Below are 27985 nucleotides of genomic sequence, written 5' to 3'. Positions count from 1 at the left end.
GAAATTCTCTGATAGACACAAAGTCAGACATTCAGTTGAAAATTTGGACACAATAGGTATTTATAAGTTTTACTTTATTCTCACTGTTCAATGAGCTATCTCTGACCAATAAAGGTATTCCTATATTTACTGCATTATTTCTTCCTATGATTTCTGACTTAGGGTTGAAAGATGAAAACACGGGTTCTTTCCTCTGTGAGTTTCCTACACAAGGACTGGTAACTTCAACAGAAGCCTGCCACAAATTCACAAATTCATAAAGTGAACTGGCTACAATGGACTGGTAGTGCTGTAGTCAGGTCACACATAGAAGGGTTCTCACTCAGGTAAAGTACAAGTGAGGATTTCTGAGGTAGAGATGGAAAGATTTCTGCCCTCCACAATCAATTCTTTCTGCCTGAGGTCATGGTTGCAATCTTCACTCTATGGCTTTGAAGACAAACCTGTGTGTCATCTGCACTTCAGGAGCACAGGGAATAAAAAAACTCAGCAAATGCATGTTGTTTTTTTGGTTTTTGGTTTTTTTGTGGCCAGGCTTAGAAGTAATGTTCATCATGTGTGTTCATATTCTCTTGGCCAGAACTCAGTTACATGGTCCCACCCACAACAAAGGGAGGCTGAGAAATGTAGGCTAACTGTGTGCCCAACACAAAGAGAAAGTGAGTTTTGGTATACATACAGCCAGTCTCTGCCACACATGACTTCTCCCCTGTGTGAGTTCTCAAATGTTTGCTGAGGTGTGATTTCTGACAGAAGGTTTTCCCACAATCATTACATTCATAGGGTTTCTCTCCTGTGTGAGTTCTCTGATGAACAGTGAGGGCTGATTTCTGGTAGAAAGTTTTCCTACATTCTTTACATCCATAAGGTTTCTCTCCCCTGTGAGTTCTCTGATGCCTATTGAGGGTTGACTTCTCACAAAAGGTTTTCCGACATTCATTACATTCATAAGGTTTCTCACCAGTGTGAGTTCTCTGGTGTACAGTGAGTTTTGACTTCTGGTAGAAAGTTTTCCCACACTCCTGACATTCAAAGGGCTTCTCACCTGTGTGAAGTCTCAGATGCACAGTGAGTTTTGGCTTCACACAAAAGGATTTCCCACATTCGTTACATTTATAGGGTTTGTCTCTTGTGTGAGTTCTCTGATGTACAGTGAGAGCTGGGCGATGGCCAAAGCATTTCCCACATTGTTTACATTCATAAGGTCTCTCTCCTGTATGAGTTCTCTGATGTGCAGTGAGAACTGACTTCTTATGGAATGTCTTACCACAGTCGTTGCATTCATGATGTGTCTCCCTATTGTGAATCTTCTGATGTATGGTGAGGGCTGACTTCTGGTAAAAGGATTTCCTACATTCATTACATTCATAGGGCTTCTCCCCTGTGTGTGTTCTCAGATGTACGGTGAGTTTTGTTTTCACAGGGAAGGATTTCCCACATTCATAACATTCATACGGTTTTTCCCCTGTGTGGATTCTCTGATGAACAGTCAGGTGTGACTTATGGCAGAAAGATTTCTCACATTCGACACATGCATAGGGCTTCTCCCCTGTATGAGTTCTCCGATGTACTTTAAGAACTGTTTTACTAATGAAGGTCTTCTCACACTCGCTACATTTATAGGGTTTCTCTCCTGTGTGTATTTTCCGATGTTTACTGAGATTAGACCTCTTGTAGAAAGTTTTAGCACATACATCACATTCAAAAGTTTTCTCTTCTAACGGAGTTCTCGAAAGCTGAGCGAGGTGTGATTTCTTGCTGAAATTACCCCCACTTTGATCATGTTTATGGTGTTGCTCCTCGAAATCGGCTAGACCAAGATGCAACTGTGTTGGTTTCTCACAAAAAGTGTTCCTCCATTTGTTACATCCACAGTGATTCTCCCCTATGTGAGTTCTCTCTTGGGCAGTGACAGCTGACTTACCACAGGCTTCCCGATGTTCATTATACCTACAGGCAGTCTCTCCCATGTGAGCTCTCCTATAGGTACAGAGTGTTGCCCCCTTGTTGAAGTCTTTCCCTTGCCCACTAAATTCGAGAGGCTGCCGCAAAGTCTGATTCCTCGGATGACAACCAGGACAGTCGGCACACCTGAGGGGGCTCCCCGTTGTATGACATTCCTCGGCATTCTCTCCAACACGCATCCCACCAGGCTCACCAGGGAGAAACGTGTTCTGACACACATTAAACAACTCTGGCTTCACTCCTGAGTAGCTTCCGTTATTTATAATCAGTTTAGAAACGTTGGCTGCACTCAAATTAAGTGTTTTTCCCAAACTGGTTCTCTCCTTCGTTGACGTTTCATAGTTGGCCAATCCAACTTGCCACAAAAGTCTGCTCTGATACTCCTGGCCAGTCTCCATCAGGTCACCTGCAGTCTGGACATCTAAAATGAGACAAAGTAACCATATGTATGAACCACACCTAAACATTTCTTACGGAATGTTCATGTAAAAATGGAGAAGTTTCTTTCCATCGTGTAGGATAAGAATTTTACAGAGTTAAAATGGGTATGATTATGATAAGTATATGATTTTTCTTTCTAATGAAATAATGTAACAAGTTACACCAACAGATTCTCTAATGTCAGATCATGGTTTTATTTATTTGTTGGTTTTGCTTTATCTTTTTTTTTTCCTTTTTGAATCCATGAGGAAACCATTGGTCACAATATTCACCTATTCCCTAGTCTTAGTGTTCAGCTGACTTCTCTTCATCTGCCATTTGTGTTCCTGTTCCATTTCCCGCTTTCTCTCACAATAACTGTAGGTCACTTGTGCTGGGCCTTTTCTCATCACTCAGCTTTGAAGATGACAAGGTCTTCCTGGATCCACCACTTTAGGATGCAGTACAGAGCCATTCTTCTGTCATCTCAGCAGGGATGTTGCTTAGGAACAAGGATTTGTTCCCACATTTCTTTACTTTTTCACCTTTCCCTGGGCATCCGTGGGGTTTTTCAAAGGCATCATCTCTCCTTCTCCATGCCAGCCAGAGACCGCTTTTGGCTAATTCCTAATTAAACCCTGCATACTTCGCTTCTCACAACCCTAACCGGTACAGAGAGCTCCAACCCTCCACACTGGGCTACCTCTCCCTGCTGGTCTAAAGGGTTTAAGCTCTGCAACCCAGGCTGTGCCCACCATCATTGGAAAACCTCTTTCTGGCTCCTTCTTAGATCAAAAACCCTGGCATCCCCACCCCACTTCCTGGTATATGCAGCCCTACTTGACAATGTGCAGTTTCTAAAGGCTTGTGTTTTGCACTCTGGAGTTTTGCATGTGTCCTAGTTTCAGCGAAAATGCAGTCCGTGTATGGGTCATTGTTTCAGAATGATTTAGCGTAAGCAACTGCACCCTGAAACCCCGGGCTCCACTGGCCTCGAGGACACACGTTCTCCAGATTCTCCTCCCATGCCATGGACTGCCCCTTTCCACACTGTGCGTGGTTCTCCACACCTTCCTGCCACCTGTGATGCCGTGGCTGACAACGCTTGGTCCTGGGCTCCCCTTCTTTTCTTAACAACTCCCTGGGCAACCTCCTCTAATCCTGTGCCTTTAACAATATTTCTAACTTGTACCTTGTAATAGTGATGTCCAATTTCTACTCCAGATATTATATCCACCTATATGTTATACTGTCAAATTTGGTAAATCGCCACCTTAAACTTAAGCTATCCCAAAGTACAGTCTTAATAATTAATCACCCCAAAACCACTTTCCCTGGGCTTCCTTACTAAAATGGCACACCCCATGTTCTGTCATGGTGACATCTGTGCTGGTTATCCCACTACTTCACAGGTACTTCGTGTGTCGTATATGTGTTTCATGCTGACTCAATAACTGGTAACCACCTAGAAAGGAGTGCATTTGTCTGATTACTGTCGTTATCCCCATAATTACAAAATGACTAGTGCTTACTTAACACCTTTGAAAGAATAACGAGTATATAAATAAATGTCTGAAAAAAACTAGTGCGTGAGGATGGAGGAAAGGAGGGCATCTTACAACCTACAGACAGTGGCTAACAAAGGAAAACATTCTAAGAGGAGGCAGGTAAAGACTGGATTTTGGGTAAGACTAAGAAAATAGAAAAAAAGACGGGGGTGGTTTATACATAAGAAGCATCTTTGGAGACTAAATAGAGCACGTCTGAGCCTAGGAAAAGCACGGGTAAAAAACAACCCAGCACGCCCAACATCTGCTATGCTCTCCCCTTCCCAGACCCCTGCCCAGTATGCACTGACAGACCTGGGAGGCTCTGCTCTAGGGGTTCCTCTACTGTCCATGGCTCTGCTCCTTGCTCCAACTTGACGATCACCTCAGGTTTGGGAATGCAGTGCCCTGTTGATCAGAAATAAAGGGGGGGCTTTTACCAAACCGTTTGAAAGAATGACAGGAGCACAGCGTCAAGAGTCGTGCAATGAAGGGCCGATCTGAACCTCTGATTAGAGAGGTGAACACCCACGGTCTTCTGGGCCTCGAATCTTAAACCTAAGTAGCATTTAACCTCATAAACAGTTTGCACGTTTACCAATGAAGAAAGCAGTGCTAGGACACTAAGACACTTTCACTCACCCAGTGACACCAGGCTACTGTAGGTCTCCAGCATCACGACCCTGTACAGGGTCCGCTGGGCATCATCCAGGTCCTGCCACTCCTCCCAGGTGAAGTTCACAGCCACATCCTCAAACGACACCAACCCCTGTAATGAATGACATGTGTCTCAATTCAAGGGATCAGCTGGGATCAGAAGAACAAGTCTGGGAGTTCATTCTTTTTTGTGTGTTTTGTCTTACACAGGATACACCATGCTTTGTACTCTATACCGTGGGCTAAAACGAATCCACAGTAGAACTATCCTACCCATGTTAACTCTTTAATCCCTAAAAGTACAATCATAAAGTTTCCCTTGTCAATCTGGAACCGTCCTTGCTACTAGAGACGAAAAGATAACTGTGCTCCTCAAAGGTGTGTGTGACCTGGTATGGAGGCCTTAGTGTAAACATACACCTGCAGTAATGCACTAGATAAACTAGGTTAGACGTGTTTAATGTAGACAAGAGTAAGAAAGAAGAAAACAGCTGCCCTTGTGCCATCCAATCACACTTCCCTGAAGAGCCAAACACATTAGCTGTTTAATGTCAACAACATATTCTCATAATTATGAGACTACAGTAGAAGTCACGAGGGCAACAGGTACACATGCTACATTAATGGAAGTACAAACAGCACCATGTCCAAATGGTTGCTCCTAGGCTGTGACGAGACATAAAGGCAGTAAAGGTATTTAAGGAACAGATTATAGTTTGCATTTAAAAAAAAAATTGTTTTTGAGAGAGAGAGGGAGACAGAGTGCAAGTGGGGGAGGGGCTGGGAGAGAGGGAGACACAGAATCCAAAGCAGGCTCCAGGCTCTGAGCTGTCAGCACAGAGCCTGACGCAGGGCTCGAACTCACAGACTGCGAGATCATGACCTGAGCTGAAGTCAGACACTTAACCGGCAAGCCACCCAGGCACCCCTATAGTTCTGCATTTAAATATCTGACCTAATTCCAACACAACAAATTTGATGCACTCACCGTTGTTTTGAATATTTCAATATTCAAATATTTGAATATTTGAATATTTCCTCCTTATCCCAAAGGGTTGCTTCTGTCCTCCCCAGTGTGAGTACCTCCTACTTCCTAAACCACAGGGTGTCAATAATGAGGGGCCAGTAAGAAGAGATAAGTTACACGGCCAGATTTTCTTTTTAACAGTCCTCCCCTAGAAGCAGGATGGGAAAGAGCTTAGAAGAGAGTGACAGAGGACAAACTTGGGGTTACAGGATACAGAGCAATAAAATTACAGAATAGGGTACTAATCCTACAAAGCAAAAACGAAAAGAAAGCAGGAACACAAGTTGGTTCTAATTTGTTCTGAGAAGGGTGAAGACAGAACCCGGCTGTCTGCATGACCAGCTAGATACATACTGGTGCTATAAGATGAAATAAAATAGGGCACAGAGTGTGCACAAGAGACATAGATTTTGGACACAGCTTGTCTGAAGTCTGTGCGTACGCAGGGATGTCATACTGGCAACTGGATACATGATCTAGAGCTCAGGAGAGATCCAAGCTGAAAATAAACATTGGGGAAGCAGCAGAATTTTAGTACTGGCTGAAGCCATCAGAGTGAATGGAACGGCTCACAGAGAACCTGAGACTTTGAAAGGAGAAAGGAACAGGTGCCGTGTCTTAGGACACACCAATGCTGACTGTCAGAGAAAGAGAGAGACACCACGACACAGAGAAAATTTCTAGAGATTATTCCAGGAATAGAAATAACCTCCATACTAAGGACTCTATTAATACACGTCATCATATTCACGTTTCTGAAAAGTCCTATGATGATTCAAATAGACACTAAGCAGGTATCTACAAAATATTCTCCCATTTGTAATAATAACCATTAACCAAAGGGGATTTAGAGGATTCTTCCTTAAAATGATTAAATGTGTATGTCTTACCCCAGAGGCAGCATCACACTTCATGAGGAAATACTGGAGTATAAAGGTGCTCTCCCACCACAATTATTCAACAATTTACAAGTGGTAACAGTCAATGCAATTGAAAAGAGATAAATAGTTGTAAAAACGGTCATAATTTAAATATAATTTATACGTAGAAAACTCAAAAGAATCCTATGAGAACTATTCTATAGAAAGAAAATAATTTTCTGTTTTAAGTTTGAGACAGAGAAAGAGAGAGTGAAAGTGCACACACAATCAGGAGGGGGCAGAGAGAGACAGAGAGAGAGACAGACACACAGAGAGACAGAAAGACAGACAGAGAGACAAGGAGAGCACACCAGCAGGCCCGACTCTATCCCACCAACTGTGAGATCATGACCTGAGCCAAAATCAAGAACTGGACACTTAATCACCACCAGGCGTCACAAAGACAAGAATTTTCTATAAGAAAATTCTATAAACTGTAGGTTATAAAAATAATGTCTTCATACCTACAAAAACATTCATACTATAACAACAACAAAAAGCAGAATACATATCAATACATTAACAGAAAACATACAAAGCTATGCGAGAAAAAAATATGAAGGCTACAAGAACTAATAAATGAAAGACACCATATTCACAAGTAGGAAGATCTACATCAAAAAGATATCAATTCTCAGTAAGTTAATAATCAGGAAATTCATGTAATATTATCCTAATAAACAACACATCCTTAGATACAGACAAGCTAATTTAAAAGTTCATAGAGAAGATTAAGTAAGAATAGACAGAGACCGTGGTAGGTTATACTTCTGTTCACCAAAATTTAGTGTCTCTCCCTTATCAGTCAGCTCTGGCTGACATAACAAATACCCTAGACTAGATGGATTCAAAAGCAAATTTCTTGGGGCAACTGGGTGGCTCAGTTGGTTAAGCTTCCAACTTCGGCTCAGGTCACGATCTCATGGCTCGTGCGTTCGGGCCCCACGTTGGTCCCTGTGCTGACAGCTCCGAGCCTGGAGTCTGCTTCGGATTCTGTGACTCCCTCTCTCTCTCTCTTAGCCCCCCGCCCCGCTCACACTCTGTCTCTTTCAAAAATAAATAAACATTAAAAAAAAATTTTTTGTAAGCAAATTTTTCTCAGATTTCTGGAGGCTGAGACATCCAAGATCAGGCGTCAGCCAGTTCTGTGCCTGGTATAGACCATCTTCCTGGCTTGCAGATGGTCACTCTCCTGCTGTGTTTTCTCATGGTGGAGGAATAAAAATCTCTCCTCTTCCTCTTTTCGTAAGGCCACCAATCCTATCAGATTAGGGCCCCAACATTAGGACCTCATTTAACAATAATTACTTTCTAAAGGCTTGATCTCCAAATGCAGTCACATTGGCAGTTAGGGCTGGCCTTGAATATACAAATTCTGGGAGAATACAATACAGTCCACAGTACTCCCTGTGGTGCCCTTCTCTGCAAAAGGATTAATATCCCTTGGAGGTGGAACTCACATAAACAGATCTATATTCTTCCATTTACCTGGCACTGAACAAGAACAAGTGAATGGAAGTGACACGTCACTTCCAAGCAGAAGCTGGAAGAGCCATGCATAGATCACCATGTCCTCCCTCTGTCACAGGACCAACAATGTAACAGTAAAAAAAAGTGCTGCTCTGTCTGGGATACTGAATGAGACAAAAAGGATAAAAAGCAAAACTGATCCGTGATGGACAGGTAGCATAAGAAAGAATGAAACCTTTGTTGTGGACCTAACTGGTAATGAATCGGCATAACCACCAAACAGAAACAAGCAGTGCAGAGAAACTGGGACGAAGGTGATCCATGATACCAGGGGCTAAATAGCAGATCAGTGTTACTTATGATCACCGGTACTTATGTACCTAATGTTACTGAAGTAACATGAGGGATGATTACCATATGGATTTAAAGCTTTAGAAAAAGAGGTGGGAAAACAGAGTATTAGTAGTAAGTATCAGGCACTAGTCGCTGCCTTTAGTTAAATACTATAGGAAAAGTGATAAGCTCAGGTGGAAAAAAAGACTTCAGTGTGCAAACAGGAATGAAAGAAAATTGGGAGATACTATAAATTTGGGAACCTGTAGGACTGAAAAACTTTCAAAGGATTTCTCATTTTATCTGTTACTGTTTAAGGCTGAAGAAGTTGCCTCTTCCAATTTTTACAGAAAAAAATGTAAGAAATGCTTGGAGAGTCAAGACTAATTAAACTCAACCTCAAGGGAGTAACAAACATGTTATAACCATGGCATCCTGTGACACAACTGAACCCTGAAGACAATACACTAAGTAAAATGAGTCAGTCATGAAAAGATGAATATTGTCTGACTTCACCTATAGAAGCTCCCTAGAATAGTCAACTTCATGGACATAGAAAATAAAATCATGGTTGCCAAGGGCTGAATTAGAGGGGACAGGTACTTGGTATTTAATGAGCAGAGCTTCATTTGGGAAACATGAAAAAATTCTGGAGACAGTTGCACAAGATGATTAAAACTAATGCCACTGAACTGACATTTTTAATTAAAATGGCCAATACGGCCAATTCGAGGTGATATATATATATATATATATATATATATATTTTTTTTTTTTTTTTTTTACTGTTTATTTATTTATTTTGAGAGAGGGAGTGAGCACAAGCAGGGGAGGGGCACAGAGGGAGGGAAGGAGAGAATCCTAAACAGGCTCCATGCTGTCAGTGCAGAGCCTGACATGGGGCTCGAACCCATGAACTGTGAGATCATGACCTGTGAGATCATGACCTGAGCCAAAATCAAGAGTCAGATGCCTAACCGACTGAGCCACTCAGGTGCTCCAGGTTATGTATATGTTATCAAAATAAAAAAAGTTAACCAACTTTTCACCAAATTGTAGTCCAAAATTCTATTTATGGTTGATGCAAACATCCATTTTTCCTTACTCATTTCTTTTAAATGATTAGCTGGAACAGAAAAATTAAATATCCTTTAACAGGGTTGAAAACATGACAGTTCATTTTTGAACTAGCAATTTCAATTATACGATAATAAAAAATACAGATAGAATCACTGACAAATTTATAAAAATAAAAGGTAAAAATTGTAAAAATCTGAGCTCCTTGTTTCATACTTTGCCTATCTTCATCTTAACACTTGTTTGAACGTATATCACTGATTCCTGAATACGTTCTCCAACCGGACTCCTGAAGCTGTCACCACACATGTTGGCTAGTAGCACAGCTCAAGAGGGACCCAACCCAATCACCAGGCATATACATCCTTCAGATTTTTCCAAGAAGGACAATTCCAATGTAAAACAGACAGTTACTACATTTGTCTGTGAGCACCAATGCAGATTTTGGATAAACTAACAAAACAAACACATGGGTCTTCATGTAAGAGGAGATTATACCTGAGAGAGGAGGAGGCATCCAGGAGAAATCGCATTAGAGTCACTGGTGAATGGACGGTATATCACACGTAAGGGAAGAAAAGACGACACGGATTTCAGGTGGGACTCGCTCCGTGTGAGGTGCCTTCTGGACAGCCACAAAAAACGCATTCACGGGGGAGTTGGACCTATGGTCTAAAGGATGGGGAAGAGGTCCAAGCTGGAGGGAAATGCTCAAGACTATCAAACCACAGAGGGCCAGACAAGTCGAGGAAAACCGCATCGTGTGAATATGGGGGCCAGATTTGAACACTTGGAGAGCGATGTTCAGGAGAAGAAACACACAGGAGAAGAATTCAGGGAAGCAGAAGAAATCATCAGGCAGGCCGCCACAGGAGCTAACGGACAAGAATGTCCAGGAGAAGATCCTGGAGGGCAGTGTCACCACGGCAGAAGGTTCACGTGAGGCGACGCCCACAGTACACTGAGTCTAACTATAATCTAGGTGGATAATGCAGGTTGTAGGTTATTTCCTCACTTAGAAGACGTGAACTGGGACCACACTGAGTAGGTTAAGATGCAGACCAGCAGTGGAAATATTTGTCAGAAAAATACAACTGTGAACAGTCGGCCCCACAACCTACACAGACAGACTAGCTGACAGAAACGTGGGGAGACTTATTTGAAGGACCCGCAGTCAATTCAGTCCCCCAGACATCCCAAGTTTTAGCCGAGGATCAAGTAGGGCCTTCCAAAAGCTGTCTGGGACGCTACTTTCGCAACGCCAGAAAACCCTTAGTGAGCAAGCCGTGTTCCAGCCCCAGGTGACCGACACCGCTGCAGAATGCTGGACGTGTTGATTTCCAGGTTGCCAGTGAAACGCTGTCCACGACACCATCTCCGTGACCGACAAAGGCACCGTTTCGGACTTCCGTGCCTGCAAGCTTTCGTGTCCCATGAGAATGCGGCACACTTTCCTCTAAGGGGCCATTCTGAAAAGATAACAAATGTGCCTATCTTTTCTCCACGACATCAGAAAGAGAAATCAGGGACGAATCTGCACTCACCTTGGAGGACTCTCAGGTCATAGAACCCGTCCATACCTACAGGCCACCATTTCCACGTTTAGGTATTTTTCCCAGAAGCTGAGTTTCACTTATTTCTACTTTTCTATTTTAATTTATGAACTGCCCTTCGTAAAGCTCACGAAGCACGATGTAACACAAGCTGAGGAGCAAGCAAACAAACCACTCACCAGAGATGAATTCTGCATGTTCTGCTGCTCTTGGAAACGCACCGAGGACTGTGGGAGGACAGCTGGGAGAGAGGGCCAATGGACCAGAGTCATGACAGGACTACTGTGACTTGCTCCTAGGTCCTGGATTCTCTTGTGTGAGGCTCTCTACACACAGCTAGAAAAGACAATTAACAAGGGGGGGGGGGGTCACCTGCTGTGAGACAACAGAACCTCACACCTTGAGAAACAGCAGGAAACACCCTATTGCAGGGGAACCCCCAAGCCCATTAACTGCACATGCAGTTTATCCTTGGTTACTGAAAACACCCATGTCCTACTGATTTTATCAACAGTTACTAGTAAGAATTAACTTAAAATTCTGAAGATGCTTATTTAAACCACGGTGGTTTAACTACGCTCCTATTAATAGAGACATACACACAGGGCTTCATATTTGCGTTTCCACGGGGACACCTGTAGCTTAAACACCTTATCTTCACGGAAAGTATACATCTTGCAACTCAACATTTTTGGCCTGTGATTTTATAGGAAAAGAACCTAAGGTACATTTCTTGTGTGGCACACTGTTCCCGTAATGGTTCTCAATGACCTGCTTCCCTGTAACCACTTCCTCAACACCGGCGTGGGCTTTGCCATTCGACTTGCTTTGGTCAAAGGGAGCTCAGCTCAGCACCTGTGACCCAGACACAGGATGAAGAGGACTTTTCCACTAGCGGTTACCTTCCGGGAACACTATCATCTTGTGAAGACACCTGGGGCTAGCCTGCTAGGGACGCACGGCTTAGCCGGCAACCAACACAAATCACCAAAAAGGTCAGGCTACACAGTGCAGGGCGGGGGCGGGGGGGGGGGGAACTGACCCCTGCCACCGCCTGCTGTGGAGACGCCAAGAAACCCCGCAAATACAACAACTGCCTCACCCTTAGACCCGGATGCGCACACCTTTCACGATGATCTCTCCGGGAATCGCGGACATCTCACTGCTCATCAATACGCTCACGTGACAGGTGAGCAAACCGAACGCCACCACGGTTGGAGACACCGCTGGAACGAGGACGCCGACCGCAGCCCCCGACGCTCGCTGACCGTCTGCAGACCCACCCCCGCCCTCGCTGCCTCTTGGACTCGACCACCCAGTTCGCCAAGCTCCCGGAGGCACACGCCGCGCCTTCTACAGCGCGCCTTCTCCTGACCAAGCAACCACTGAAAGCACAGCCCGAGCCGGATCCCGCCTCGCCGTCGGTCACCAACCCACCTTCCCGCTCCCACCAAGGGGACGACCCCTTCCCCTCGCCCGCCCAGTCCCCGAGTGGCGCAGGGCTCCCCTTTCACCCTCGCACCAACCTTCAGGGACCGACACAGACCCCAGCCTAGGGCCCTCGGGGAGGCGGCGAAAGAGGAGCCAGGAGCGGAAGTTCCTGGCGGAAGGGGGCGGGGGCCGCACGTGCGCAGAGGGAGCCCGGAAGACTCCCAGAGTCCCCTGCGGGAAGACGTCTGTGCAACGGAGAGACTACATTTCCCACAAACCTCTGCGCTCTGTCCATTAGGAGCTTTGGGAGGTGAGGTGATGGATGAGAGTTGGGGTCCACCCACGTGGCCAAACGTGGGATTCTCGTCCCTTATTAATTCCTGACTTTTTTTTAACTCCTTTGAAAGACATTTAAAAAAAGGTTTTTTTTTTTAATGTTTACTTGTTTTTCAGAGAGAGAGAGAGAGAGAGAGAGAGGGTGAGCGGGAGAGGAGCAGAGAGAGAAGAGACACAGAATTCGAAACAGGTTCCAGGCTGCAAGCTGTCAGCACACAGACACACCATGAGATCTTGACCTGAGCTGAAGTCAGACTCTTAACCAACTGAGCCACCCAGGTGCCCCACATCCTGATTTTACCAAATGATAGAGATGTCGTCTCTAAATAGGAAAAGTCTAATGTGGAGGAAACATTACATCACATGAAATGTTAGCTTTAATTGCTAGCTATGTTATGGTAATGGTTATAGAAGCCACTGGGTTTTTTTTCCCACAAGCATACTAAAGCATGAATAGTGAACTACTACAATATCTGCATTTTATTAAAGTACTTAACAAACAGATATGGCAAGTGTTAAATTAATATTTGTAAAGTAGATCCTGGAGTTTGGGATTGAGTCAGTCTTCAACGAAAGACCACGGGGGAAAGGGAAATGGAGAAGTTTATTGCGCACAGGTTCGGGAGGAACTATACCTCATGCTTCAAGGGGCCACAAGGCGAGAGGTCAAGACAGGGTGCAGGCAGAGTGAGTGCAGCGGAACCTGGACCGCATCTTCATTATGGTCCCCCTTTGATGTGCTTTGGGGTTCCAAGGATAAGGCCAAATGGGTCAATTCAAACCAGAAAGAGTACAGTTTTGCTATGGTCCATGGGGGTCTTACCTAAGGGATGTAGGTGAAGGTCGTGGGAGGGAGGGGAACTGTTGCTCACAAGGGGTACTGGGGAAGATTATATGAGGAATTTGCATTTGTTCCTGACTCTGCAGACTGTTATCCAGGGAAGGGCTACTGTCAGTCTGAGGTTCCAGCATGCCCCTCGGGCACACAAAATGGATGCAGAGGCAGAAATATCACGGGGTAGTTATGTAAACATGTACCTGCAACTCTCAATGAACGTATTAAATAGATGCTAGTTCAAATGCCTTCTTTTTAAATTTTAAGTGTGTTTATTTATTTTGAGAGAGACAAAGTCAGCACAAGTGGGGGATAGACAGAGAGAGGGGGAGACAGAGAATCCCAAGCAGGCTCCACACTGTCAGCACGGAGGCCAACATGGGGCTCAAACTCATGAAACTGTAAGATCATGACCTGAGCCGAAATCAAGAGTCAGACATTCAACCGACTGAGCCACCCAGGCGCCCCTAGTTCAAATGCCCTCTTAGCGCAGAAGGCATGTACCAGTTTCATCAATAGATGCTATTCTCACCCATTAAAATAACTTCTAAGCCATCAAAGGATGATATTGCACTATTGGGAAACCTGCTCTAGTGTATATACAGGAATGAAATCATTGGGTCATAGAGTGGATCCCCTCCAAAACAGTGCAGATTTACACTTCCAGTGTCTGGTAATTACTTGCTCAGAGACTCCAACGATTTTTCCATTCATGAATCTACTCATCAAAATCTTATTTATTTTCCTGAGGGTTGGGCTTCAACATGGGCTTCCCTTCCCTGGTTTCTGTCACGCTATAAACAAATTCAACACTCGGCTTTCTGCTGTCGATGCAGCATCTGTAGAAACAGGGATAAAACTGGCTTTTGTAATTGGGTTGATGTGTACTTTAGAGGTAGGGGTGGGGGTTGACTGTCTGGCCCATGACCTATCTGACCTATCTGTGGTTTTCCCTTTTCCTAAAATATGACCTCATCTTTTCAAATTTATGTATCTTTTTCTCATCCTGCAATTGCCCCTCATCGGCTGTACTGTGTAGACCCAGGAACCTCAGTCTTTATTTCCTATTCTCTTCTTTTCTCAGATTCTGGGATCCCTCACCTCCCTTCCTTAGTCCCCTGGATCCCATATTCCTCTATTTAACACCTATGCGTGTGATAGTTGGAGATCCTTTAAATCCCTGCCAAACATTCAAATGTTTGTTCCTTCATCAGTGAAGTTCTGGGCCTGGGCTTTTCTTGATGTGAACTTTTAAGTTAATAATTCAATCTCTTCACTTGTTCACATTTTTTTCTTGAGTCAGTTTTGGTATTTTAGGAATTTATCCATGTCATCTAAATTATCTAATGTATGTACAGTCGTTCATATAATTCCTTTTAAAACTGTTTAATTTCTGTAAGGTCTGTAGTAATGTCCAATCTTTCATTTCAGATTTTAGCAATTTGACTCATCTATTTCTTGGTCAATTTACTTAATGTTCGTAAGTTTTGTTGACCTTTTCAAAGAACCTGATTTTGATTTCACTGATTTTTCTCTTTTGTTTTTCTATTCTCTGTTTCATTTCTTTCTGTTCCAATCTTTATTTCCTTCCCTTACTTGCTTTAGGTCACTTTCTCTCTCTTTTTTTTTCCCCTCTCCTACCCCTGTTTTTTTCTTCTTTTTCAAGAGTCTTAAGGTGGAAGTTTCCATTATTGATTCAGAATCTCTTTTCTTTTGTCATAGAGACATTTGTGGAATAAATTGACCCCCAAGCACTGCTTTACTTGCCTCCCATGAGTTTTGGTAAGTTGTGTGTTAATTGTCAATTATTTCAGTGTACTTTCTAATTTCCCTTTTGATTTCTTCTTTGACAAATGTAATTTTGGGGGGTTGTTCATTTTCAACATATTTGTGAGTTTCCCTAACTACGTTCTGTTTTTAATTATGAAAACCACTCGATCGTGATTTTGTTTTGTATTATTTGTGATTGTGATTGTATTTGTGATTATGTTTTGTATTATTTCCATCATTTTACATGTATTCTAGTTTGTTTTATGGATTAGTATATGGGTTTTCTTGAAGAATGTTTATGGGAAGTTGAGAAGCATGCATATTTGGCTGTTGATGAATGGATTGTTCCAGATATGATGGTTAAGTCTAATTGGTTTATACTGTTATTTGAATCTTCTAGTTTTTAGTTTTTCTTTTGCTTAGTTGTTCTATCCATTATTAACATGAGGTATTGAAGTCTTTAACTATTGTCATTTTATTGTCTATTTCTCCCTTTATTACTGTCAGGTTTTCTTACATGTATTTTGGTATTCTGTCATTAGGTGCATATATGTTTATAACTGCTCTATCTTCTTGATGAATTGACAGTTTTCCATTAAAAAATGTCCCTCTTTAGCTCTAATAACTAGTTTTTGTTTTAAAGTCAATTTTGTCTAGCAGCGGCATAACCACTTTAGTATAGCATTCTTGTATATTTTTGTTTGAATTTCATTTATTTTCCCATCCTTCTATTTTTAATCCGTTTTTATCTTTGAATCTCAAGTCTGGCTCTTGTATACAACACAGATATGAGATTTTGTTCTTTATCCAGTCTGATACGCTCTATTTTATGATTGATTATTTAATCCATTCACATTTAATGTATTATTGATATACTTGGACTTTTTTTTGCAATTTTAGTTTTTTTCTATGTTTCACATCTTTTCATTTCTCTATCCCTCCTTACTGCTTTCTTTTGCAAAAGTTAATATTTTCTATGTAACATTTAAGTTTCATTTATGATTTTTTTTTCCTTATATATTTGTTATTTCCTTAGTGATTGCTCTTTGGCTTACTATATACTTCTCAAATTATCAGGATCAGATCTAGATTCATACTTAGTTGTAGTTACATATAAAAGCATGATTTCTATATATCTCTATATGCACCTCACCCTTTCTTAAAGTATTATTTAATACATGTTACATCTAAAAATTCTACAAACTAAACAAAATTTATTATAATTCTTCTATTACATAATTTGATGTTTTTTTAAAGAAGTTGAGAAAAGAAGAGCAAGGATACACTTAATACACTTTTAGGTATTAAACTTATTTATCACTCATGGTTCTCTTCATTTATTCTTATAGTCTCAAGTTACCATCTGGAGTTATTTGTTATCATAATACATATCCTCCCCCACTCACCTCCATTGTACTATTATAAGCAAAGATATTTTCATATATTACAGGCCCAATAAGACATTATATACCTACTTTTTTATACAGTTCTTTCAAATCAGATAAAAGAAGAAAGTAAAAAAATTTTCATTTATACTCTCTTTTATAGTTATCTAATTACCTTTCTTGGTACCTCCCCCTACTTTTGGAGGGCATATATTCAAATTACTCTCTGGGGTCATTTACTTTCATCTTGAATAGCTTCTCTTAATATTTCTTGTCAGGCAAGTCGGATAGCTACAAATTTCCTCAGTTTTGTTTATCTAGGCATGTCTTTTTTTCATCTTCATTTTTTAAAAATAGTTTTGATGGATATAGGCTTTTTGGTTGACAGTGTTTTCCTTTGGGCAATTTGAATACGTTATTTCCATTCCTTCGGACTTCTCTTGTTTCTGCTGAGAAGTACATTGTTAATCTTACTGGGTTTTCTTCACGTGATAAAAAGTTTCCTTTTTAAGTAAAAAGGTCTTCATTTGTCTATCCTCCTCCTCTTAAGATTTCTTCCCTGCCATTCATGTTCAGCATTTTTACTGGATTTCTTTGTGTTTATCTTAATTGTAGTTCACTGAGTTCCTAGCCAGTTAACATTTCTTCATTTGCCATATATCCTTGGAACTGATTCCTCAGATTTCAAATGGTTATTGTTTTCTTTTGTTTTGTTTTATAATTTTCAGTTTGGCTGGGGAGCAGATCAATGGTCCCCCTATAGTGCTGGAAGTCCCTCTAAGAATCACATAATTTTCAAACCTGGATGTTCAGTCACTTGTGAACTTTGCAGTTGTCACAGAGTAATGACACATAGTTTAACAAACAAAACTAAGCTCAAACAATTGTCAGTATTATGTGAATGAGTCATTATTATTTATGTGCTTTGGAAGTTTTGCAGATACTATCATGACCGGGGTATTATACTTAAAAAAAATTTTTTAATTGTATAATAGCAATACACATGTTCACGAAGTGGGTAAAATTATAGCAAATGCTGAAAAATACACCTGACAATAACTTAGAAGGTCTGTTTATATTACAGAATTCATCAAGCAATTGAAAAAAACCCACCATGATACATTACACAATTTAGTAGATAATACAGAGAAAATAAAAAGAAATATTACATAAACTTTTTGCTACAGTATTGGTAAATACATGCCTTCTGGGACTATATTTCCCTTGAATGTCATATAGTCCAAAATGTGAGCTTTTAGAGACATTAATTTAAAATTTACAAGGTCTGTAGAGGACATAATAAAAGTCAGTTAGAGCCTGGAGCTACTTGAACCAGAAGGAACTGTGGCTTTTTACACTATGATGTTGTATTTTAGATTTTGCTGCCAGCCGCTGCCTTGAAAATTTAAGCAAGAGGGGACTCCATGAAGTATAGGAGATCCATTGGTGTCCTTGGCTACATCCTTCAGCCCAGCTATGGAGGTGGAGGATAGTCCCTCTCACACAGATAGAGCCCTAGCCCGTCTCCACCTTGTCTCTCCATGATTCAGCCTTGGGAATTTTCCCAAAGCTAAGGGAGATCAGTCACTCCATTCGTGGGGAGTTCAAGGAGTTCATGGCCAACTTTCAAGCCATAGCTTCTCATGACTCAGTGGGTCAGCTGAGACACATATGACCTAGCTTTTTACAGAGTACCCAACAGGATGAATGTCAGCTTGTTCACAGCGGTCAGCAGCTCAGCAGGATACCCTTAACTGTCTTTCCCTCCACTCCTCTCTTATTTTCTGCACTTCCTCATTGTTGCTTTTTGCAATCATTTCCCAAATAAACGGTGTACACAAGCTAGTATCTCAGCTCTTCTGGGGATAGAGGGGAATACAAAACAAAGACAGCAAGAAACCCAAGCAAGACAACAACTGCTACTCAAGTCAAGTCAAAACAAATACGGGAACCCTAGCCAGAACACTGACCTCTTCTCAGCAAAGAGTGGTCCCCAAGCCAACAATCCTAACGCAATCACCCACCAGAATCAATAACATCACCAGGAGGGTAGCACTTCCCATGTGTTTCTCAGAAGACCCAATTGCCCCACTGAAAACTACCACTTATGTTTGAGTACATCTCTGCTTGATAGAGCCTGAGTCACATACGGGATATAAGCTGCAAGGAAGTCTGGTTTCTCCTGTGACACCTGCAGGACATCAGAGTCCCCCACCTGCCCCCATCCTCTGCAGGACTCTGCCCCACATGTCCGAAGCCTCCTCTCTTGGATCACGCTTCTGCCATTTCACCGCCACGGGTCTCCATGTGCCCTCACTGTGGTCTGGAAAGCTAAGGCAGTCATTAGGCCCACCTGGTCTGATGGTGTTGTGTCTCATTTATCTCCGTGACTGGATGGAACAGAACTTATTTCTCGCTCACTGTCCTTCCTGTGCTGATCGATGCAGTGTGGCATGTGAGATGCTGCAGGTGACTCAGACGGGGGGGTGGTGCCGCCACCGCATCCCACCTGGAGCCCGTTCCAGGTGGGCACCGGCTCTCCCACGCAGGACGTGGAAGGAATGCATTGACCTAAAGTAGTGCTCTGGGTAGGATGTGTGGGCACGGGATGTTTAGCAGCTCTGTTTCAGCACACTTAGCATGGACTCAGCCTGGAGAAGGAGAGGTCTATATTCCCAAAGCAAGCAAAGGGGTCCCTTTTCCATCCTCTAACACAGGTGGCAAAGGAAGACTTACAGAAGAAAATGTATAAATATTTTGTGTTTCCAAAGCGGCAGCAAAAACACATATCTGAGACACAAATACACAATCTGCCGGGAAAGTGCCTGCTCCAGACTTGTTAAAGTAAAAGGGTCAGCTCCTACTCCTACTTTATCATAATTTCCTCTGCATCCCGTTGGTAGCCCCTTTGCTCTGAGCTCTTTCTCCAAGGACCTCCTGAGTCATGGAAAGAGCAGGCTTCAGGAGAAGCTGATCTGTCAGTGAAGCAGGGAAGAGAGAGTACAAGAGCCAAAAGAGAGGAGGAAGAGACAGTCATGGAGCAAGACAGCAATGAAGACTTTGGGAGGTTTCTGATCATAGCCTGGAATTTTTGGAATCCCAATACTCCCTTTCAACCACATGCACGAGGATGAGACAGGGAGGAGAGAAGGGTTTAGGTATCATGGAGAGAAGCATTGAGAGAGTTGAGGTGACGTGATGGAAGAAAGAGTTCTGGAAAGAAAAGAATAGGAAGGTACTGTTAAGGGTGGAGCCTGCACTTTCAGTTGGGCATCTTAATCGGCTCTGGTGGCCCCTGCACTCCAGGCACCTGAGGCTCCAGGCTCTGTCACGGAGAAGTGGGCAGCAGTAATACAACATGCACACACACACACACACACACACACACATGCACTTAACGGGATTCATCAAGGCAGCACCTTCTCTCTAGCAGGCAGATGTGTAACTACAACATACAGGAGGCAACTTGCAGAACACCTTCCAAGGCGAGATGAGTGAATAAGAGTAACTTGTGGTTTTCAGACTTTTTGAGAATTCAGCCCATAATAGGACATACATTTTACTTCCAACCCAGTAAATCCCTATATACCCTCACACAACTGAAACAAAAAGTTCACAAAGTGAATCTTACCCTTTACTAATTGTGGTATGTTCTAATGTTTTCTTTTCTATTCTACCCCAGTTTTAAAAAATAAGTTCATCAGGCTCCTCAGAATTGATTCTGCTGCAACTTCAAAAACAGTTAGATGAATGAACTATTTAATGTCCTGGCAGTGCCTCTTCTACATTGACCTCCCACGGCACTGGATGCAGGAGTCACGGAGCAAGGCCTTACTCTCCTATGGAATGTGTTGAGATTCACAGTATGACCATTTCCTCTGAGAAGGATCCCTGTGTGAGTAACTCATCATCAATTGTGTAATGCTGAGAAGCACACTTAGCTCTTGGAACCTCATGTTCTGGATTTTTCTAAGTTGGAAAGGAGAACATACACTATACAAGGGTGCCTGGGTGGCTCAGGCAGTTCAGCATCTGACTTCGGCTCAGGTCACGACCTCAGAGCTTGTGGGTTTGAGCCTTGCAGCGGGCTTTGTGCTGACAGCTCAGAGCCTGGACCCTGCTTCACAGTCTGTGTCTCCCTCTCTCTCTGCCCCTCCCCTGCTCACACTCTGTCTCTCTCTTTCTCAAGAATAAAAAAACATTAAAAATTTTTTATAAATAAATATTTAAATATATATATATATGTATGTATATATATATATATATAAAGAATGTATACTGTACAAAATTGTGAAGACAGAAGCTGTGTACATATCACTCCTGGCATATGGAAGATGATCCACATACAGGCCCACCTTAGATATATTGTGGGTTCTGTTCCCAACCACTCAATAAAGTGAGTATCACAATAAAGTGAGTCAGATGAATTTTTTGTCTCCCAGTGCATGTAGAAGTTATGTTTACACTACACAATATTAAGCGTGCAATAGCATTATCTCAGAAAAGCAATGTACATACTTAATTGTAAAATATTTTACTGCTAAAAAATGCTAAGCATCATCTGAATGTTAATCAGGTTGTAATCTTTTCACGGGTGGAGGGTCATGCCTCAGTGTTTTTGGCTCATCAGGGTGGTGGCTGCTGAAGGTTGAGGTGGCCATGGCAATTTCTTAAAAATCAGTTAATGCTGCACTGATTAACTCTTCCTTTCCTGAATGACTTCTCTGTGGCATGTGATGCTTTTTGACAGCATTTTACCCACAGAACTTCTTTTAAAATGGGAGTCAGTCCTCTCAAGTCCTGCTGCTGCTTTATCAACTACATTGATGTTAACGTCTCGCGTACCATACTGGACTCAGTTGGACGCATTCCCCATTACTACCAACACTCAGCGGAAGAGCGGTACAGACCGCTTTGACTTGGGCACTCCGCATGGTCCTTGGCTACTGTGGCCTGACTCACCCCTTCGTTCCTCTGAGTCTGCTCTGGCAAAGACGTGTCACTGCCACCATGTGCTGGAAGCAGCCTCTTGTCAGCTCTCTCCTGCCTTGATGAGCCTGCTGCATCTGACACTGTCCGTGGGAATGCTCCTTCCCTGGCTCTCCCAGTCTGCCCCAACTCTCCATCACCATTGTTGTGCTCCTTCATCTGCTCGCCCCTGGAGGAAACATCTCATTACCAGTGAGATCTTGGGTGGGAAGAGAGGTGTTCCTGAGTCAGTGAGGGACGCCGAAGAGGAACAGGGAAGGCAGGACAGCAGAAGGCATGGGTCATGTCCATGCCAAGTCCTGCCCTGACGAGTATTTTTGGCCCTAGAGGAGAGAGGAGTTAGGGCAGAAGCTGAGAGTCAGAACATGAGCATTGCTGCCTGGCACCTGGGCCTCGTGACCAAGGTGGACACACAGCGGAGTGGGTCAACTTCCTGCTTCAACAGCAGAGCACGGGGCTGGCATCTGGTGTGCTGTGCAGAGCTGGTGACCCGCACCAGGTATCCCTGTGTCCCCAGAGCACTGGGGAAGCAGCTCGCACTGAGGGCATTTTCACAGGGAGACAGGGCAGGGCAGCCTTCTTCAGCACGTGTGAGGCTCTGTGAGGTCTCCCAGCTCCGAGCTCGGGACAGAGACTAGCCAGTTGTCCACCAATTATGTTCGCTCTTGTTCCTTGGATTTCAGTCGGATGTTTCCCAGAGGACTTCCTTGGGGTTTGGTGTGTCCACTTACAGAGAAGGGAAAATGAATAGAAGGCATGGCTGCCAACCCCTGTGGTTCTCAATGCTGCTTTCTCATCCGCTAGCTGGATTCAAGTGAGCGTGGCGATAATGTGTTGAGACCGGACGTGGGGCAGACTCAGTCGGCATGTGAGATGGGACAGGAGAAGAGCTCTGGGCAGCATGGAGGGGTAAGAACACTCTTGTTCTTCAATAAGCTTGGCAACTGGAAAACTGTGTAACTGGGCTATCTGTTTTCACTCTCTGAGACACTTTTATTAAGCAGAAAATATGCCTGTTTCCTTCCTTGTGCTGGCCCCCGGGAGAACATGCCATGAGATGATGCCAAAGCAGTAGGTGAATATTTTTGCACATTTAACAGGAGTAACGGATGGAAGGGAGGCGTGACAAGGTTGAAGTCATACACTCATCAGGCCCATATAAGGGCATTTCTCAGTTTGTCCTTGTAAACCACCTTATGTGAGTCAGTGCTCAGTCAGCTCACACTGTGAGTCTGCTGTGAACGAGGGTTTCCTAACTTGGCTACACAGCAGGGAGTCTGGGTCCTGGAGAAACATGGCTTCAAAGAGCACCTCTTGAGAGCAAGTGTGGGAAGAAACCCTAGCTCTTAATGTGCACTCTAGATCCTTAAAACTGGACCTTAATCTTATCCTCAACCCTATACTCTGACCCTCACCTATGACCCTAATTTAACCCCTGACCCTGAACTCAAAATCCTGCCCTGACCTTTCAACTCTGATTCTGGTTCTGGCCATATGTAAGGGCCCGGTGTCACAGCGCTGGGACAGACAGGCTACAGTGACGCCGGTGGCATCCAGGAAAGCCTGCACTTGGTTCTCAGATTCCCTGTGCAGGTAAACACACTCACGTTTACAGAAATTAGGGTTCATGTTCTCACCCTTTTGGGGGCATGTTTCCATTCTTTATGAATCTAAGACCTTCTGGTTGTGCCCCATGGAAACACAGTTCAAAATCTTATTTGAATTGAAATGAATTTATAGATTAATATGGGGAAAATGTCATCCTGGTGTTGGTTTTTCTCTACTAACATGTTCAGAATGTCTCCATTTACTTAGGTCTTCTTTGTGCCCTTCAATACCTTGTTAATTTTCTCCAAAATTGTCTTGCATAGCTTTTGTTAGATTAATTCCTAGGGATGTATTTCTTATAATTTTTGAGTCCATTTTAAATGGGCCTTCTTTAAAGTGCATTTTGTGTTTGACCATTGCTGATGTACCTAGCCCATCTTTTCTGTCATATGCCTTTAGAACCATAAATTTTCTCACTAAAACATTACATCTGTTCCTAATCATAAAAAGATAAGGAATTCCACAGCATACATTTTCTTTCTAATTCTCTTCTTGCTGCCCATGCGATTTTCCTTTTATATCTTAGTGTTGTTTAAATGCAAATATGTTCCAATTTCTATAAGAATTTCTGTTTTGGGGAGGCACCTGGGTGGTTCAGCCGGTTGGGCGTCCAACTTTGGCTCAGGTCACAATCTCACTGTTTGTGAATTCGAGCCCTGTGTCAGGCTCTGTGCTAATAGCTCAGAGCCTGGAGCCTGCTTTGGATTCTGTCTGTCTGTCTGTCTGTCTCTCTTTCTCTCAAAAATAAATAAGCATTAAAAAATTTGTTTAAATTTCTCGTTTTTTAGTTGATTATTTAATTTATTCCCTCAAACTCTTTTTTCTTAATCAGTCTCTCTAGAGGTTTGCTATTTTGATAGTTTTCCCCAAAACCTAGATCTTATTTTTTTCTATCATTAGTTTCTGCTTTTGGTATTATGACCTCTTTATGCCCTTTTAGAATTTGCACTCTTACTCTTTCTCTACCTTCTAATTTAATCACTTGTTAGACTTCAGTCTTTCCTTCCTCTTTTCCAAGATTCCTTTTATTTTCCTTAGGTCTATCTCACAAGTATTTCTAGTAGGGTTTTATTTAACGACTGCTTAAAGTGCAAATTATAATGGAAATTATGAATCTCTGGAATAAAAACTGTCCTAAATATTTTTTCTCCTACCTTTCTTAAGGTATAAAGGTTTATTTTTTTACCATGATTACTAAAATGCCTTTTTTTTATTTAAAAAAATTTAGGTTTTTTCATTATTTTTGAGAGTGAGAGAGAGAGAGAGAGCGAGCGAGCATGAGTGGGAGAGGGGCAGAGAGAGAGAGGGAGACACAGACTCTGAAACAGGCTCCAGGCTCTGAGCTGTCAGCACAGAGCCCAACGCAGGGCTTGAACTCATGAACTGTGAGATCAAAACCTGAACCGAAGTCAGAGGCTTAACCAACTGAGCCACCCAGGAGCCCCCTAAAATGCCTCTTAAGGGAACAAACAGGGGTGCTTGGGTAGCTCTGTCCATTAAGTATCCGACTCTTGATTTCAGCTCAAGTCATGATCTCACGGTTCGTGGGATAGAGCCCTGCATCAGCTTCATGTGCTGATGGTGTGGAGCCTGCTTGGAATTCTCTCTCTCCCTCTCTCTCTGCCTTTCCCCTGCTCATATGCATGCACTGCTTTCTCTCTCCCTTTCTCAAAATAAATAAATAAACTTTAATATAAAAAAAAAGAAAACAAATGACTTTTTGGTAAAAATTTTACTTACCCAGAGTTAGCCAATGGGGTTAATAGACATATACTTCCCTTAAAATTAAACACTCAGGCACTTATGTGGCAGAGCCCCTCCCTAAGGAATGTGGTGAAAAACCTCAAGACAAGGGAAGGCAACCTGGCTATATGCCCGCACGTGACATCCCTCATGACTCTGTAACAAGACCGCCCATTCAGAGTGTACCTTACCATATATGGGAGGCAAAGGAGCAAAAATTGTACAAAAGGCCACACCCCGCTGCACTCGGGGCTCAGTTTTTGGGGTATGAACTCACTGAACCCCTGCCGGCACGATGAATAAAGGTGCTTCCTGGAAAGGAAAGTCTCGGTGACCTGTCTCTTTGTGCGAGAACGCTGCTACACTTAACTGTCATAATTTAAACTTTTTAAAGGAAAAAGATGACTGACCTTACGAGTGAAACACTGTCTGAACTGGGTGTCCTGAGTCACGGCATGAGGCAGATTAGACGGGATGAGATTAATGTATCTCTGGACCTCACGCACCACGGCGTCTGTGTAGAGCATCCGGGCACTGTCGCTCATGCAGGGGAAACCACTCTGTCGATATCCTTGTGGACTCTACCTGCATGAGAAACAGTGGCACTTGTGAGCCATCCAGAAATGTCAACCCAAACTGGGCTGTTGGGGACAGAAACTGGATCCTACAAACTCGCAAAGGAAAGCATCCCTTCAGTATGTTGTGCTGTGTCTGCAGCTGTGGTTTGACCGAAATGGCCTGTAGTGCACATGTGCTGTAAGTTCTCCACACAGCGGTTCCGTTAGCGTCTGGATCTTTCCGTGTTGTTCACAAGAACTAAGAGGGCAAAGTTACAACCCTTCAGTCCCACACAGATCTTTGCACGATGATAATGCAGAGAAGTCTGACTCCAGAGACCATCTAAGATGTCTCCAGCAACCATTTTTCTGAACACTTACAAGAAACGGAGGGAAATGCTTGCAAAGTGCCTCTTTGTACCAGACAGCCAGCTAGAAACCTTCCTTACCCATGTCTAGGGCAGGTTTTGTTGTTGTTGTTGTTGTTGTTGTTGTTGTTAATTTTTTAAAGGTCCATTTGTTTTTGAGAGAGAGGCAAAGAGAGAGGGAGACACAGAATCCAAAGCAGGCTCCAGGCTCCGAGCTGTCAGCACAGAGTCCAATGTGGGGCTCACATCCACAAACCACGAGATCATGACCTGAGCCAAAGTTGGAGGCCCAGCCGACTGAGCCATACAGGTGTCTAAGGCAGGGCTTAATGTTCCTGTTTTTTAGAGGAAACAACTACAATTCAGAGACATCGAGTATCCGGATGGAAGCTATCTGATTGTGGAGCCAGGATTGCAACCAAGACTGTTTTACTATAACCACACACTGCTTTTTGGAACAAAACTTCCTAAGTCAATAAAGTGTTGATTACCTAAGTCTTTCAAGTGATAACTATGTCAGTTTCATGAACTAGCTCCACAGAACCACAGAAGTGCTGCAGATAGGCCCTCAGCTTTTGCTTGGTGTTGCTTTGTACCAAGGGGGAAGGGAACTGAACTGAGAGCACACCTGCTTGTCCTGAGCCACACAGCCAGTGTGCAACACATGTATGCCGGCTCTGTCACAAGCCTCCCTCGTGTGTGAGATTCAGAAACCAATCCCTTCCTCTTTCACTGTTCAAAAACTTACTTGTGATATTTCATCTCCGTTGTCATGAAACATCCCAGTTTATTTGTTGCCTGCTTGTGTAGGACAGTATGTGCAGGGGTCTCCAAAGACACGTCAAAGTTTGGGAACAATGATCAAAACTTATTTAAGTTATTCTTTGCTGTTAACATAGCAAGTCAGTTTCTTAAAATTTAACCTAAATCCACAATCAAGTGCACTTATAAATTTTTGGTACAATGATCTTTTTCAAATTATGTGTGATAGCAAAAAATGTAAAACAATTAAAACTCTCAAAATAATAAATAAATTATGGTATCCCTCAGTATAAAAAATTGCATGCTAATTTGAAATAATATTTTGTAAGAACACCTAATAATGTGTAAACGAGTCCATAATTTACTACTAGGTGGAAAAATAAAGTTCAGTGCTGTGAAATTCCAATTGTGTGCAACATGTGCATACACACACAGAAAGAGGGGAGGCAGGAGACCATGCAAATGGAAGTGTAAACTTTTATCTGAATGATAGGACTACTAGTGAATTTTTAAAATTTGTCTTCATCATTTTCTATACTTTCCAATTTTCATAGGATAGGCCTGTGTTAGTTACCTTGGAAATCAGGGAAAGCCAGAACATGAGAAGAACTAGCTGTGCTGAAGCACCAGGAGGGCTGTGTCCGCCCCCACCCAGGAGCGCCTCACTCACCTTCCACCTCTGGGTGCTTCCGCCGGATTGGCAAGGCCAGCCACAGTGTGCTGCTGACCGTCTCCGGGCCAGCACTGAACAGGTTAGAGCCAACAGCTGCTAGGTTCTCAACATTAAATTCAGAATATGGGTTGGTTTCCCTGTAGATAGTGGAGTAATCAGTTACATGATTTCATCATAAGTCCTCTATTAGACACACACAGATATGGGTTAGAAAGGATAATAAGTCCTTAGGAGGTGGAATGTTTATGGCGTATATGAATGGTTATTTTATGCCTTATTTTTTGCCTAAGTGACTTTCACTTGATCCCTAATTTGTAATCAGCAAAGAGGTTAATAGTTGTAACATCTTGCATAGTGGAAAATATACTTTAAGATGTTGTGCTTTGGACGTGGTCTTGAAGAAAAGGTAAAAACAGGGCCCACTTGTGCATAAACACACACACACACACACACACACACACACGTGTTAGCATACATGGGCTTAATGTCCCACCAGGCCCTTATTCATTGTCCCCTGGTGGGCTCTGTCCAGGGATTAGAGACAGGTGACCTGTGCTCC

The 27985-nt window shown here is 42.8% G+C and overlaps 1 protein-coding gene across 5 annotated transcripts; it reads right to left on the bottom strand.

The window, feature by feature from the left end:
* Positions 1-57: 57 nt before the first annotated feature.
* LOC125933091 (zinc finger protein 883-like) lies at positions 58-26128 on the bottom strand. Of its 5 annotated transcripts, none has more exons than XM_049645972.1 (5): positions 25477-26128; positions 11149-11305; positions 4575-4701; positions 4248-4340; positions 58-2386 (listed from the first exon to the last, which is right to left on the bottom strand). In XM_049645972.1, the coding sequence occupies exons 2-5, from the start codon at positions 11239-11241 to the stop codon at positions 588-590; spliced, it is 2112 nt and encodes a 703-aa protein (XP_049501929.1). In that variant the 5' UTR covers positions 11242-11305; positions 25477-26128; the 3' UTR covers positions 58-587. The 5 variants fall into 5 exon arrangements, with proteins under 5 accessions (XP_049501929.1, XP_049501928.1, XP_049501930.1 ...); XM_049645971.1 differs by lacking the exon at positions 25477-26128 and adding an exon at positions 12496-12586; XM_049645973.1 differs by lacking the exon at positions 25477-26128 and adding an exon at positions 12072-12201.
* Positions 26129-27985: the final 1857 nt, after the last annotated feature.

This window comes from Panthera uncia, chromosome D2, assembly GCF_023721935.1.
Source record: "Panthera uncia isolate 11264 chromosome D2, Puncia_PCG_1.0, whole genome shotgun sequence".
Taxonomy (NCBI): Eukaryota; Metazoa; Chordata; class Mammalia; order Carnivora; family Felidae; genus Panthera; species Panthera uncia.
The sequence above is the reverse complement of the archived record's forward strand: the minus strand, read 5'-3'. Positions and strand labels throughout refer to the sequence as shown.

Coding starts and splice junctions, on each gene's coding strand:
- LOC125933091 (XM_049645968.1), bottom strand. CDS start 10,064: ATGCGTTTTTTGTGGCTGTCCAGAAGGCACCTCACACGGAGCGAGTCC. Junction 4,341..4,574: donor CAGTAGCCTGGTGTCACTGG/GTGAGTGAAAGT, acceptor TCTGATCAACAG/GGCACTGCATTCCCAAACCT. Junction 2,387..4,247: donor CCTAGAGCAGAGCCTCCCAG/GTCTGTCAGTGC, acceptor GTCTCATTTTAG/ATGTCCAGACTGCAGGTGAC.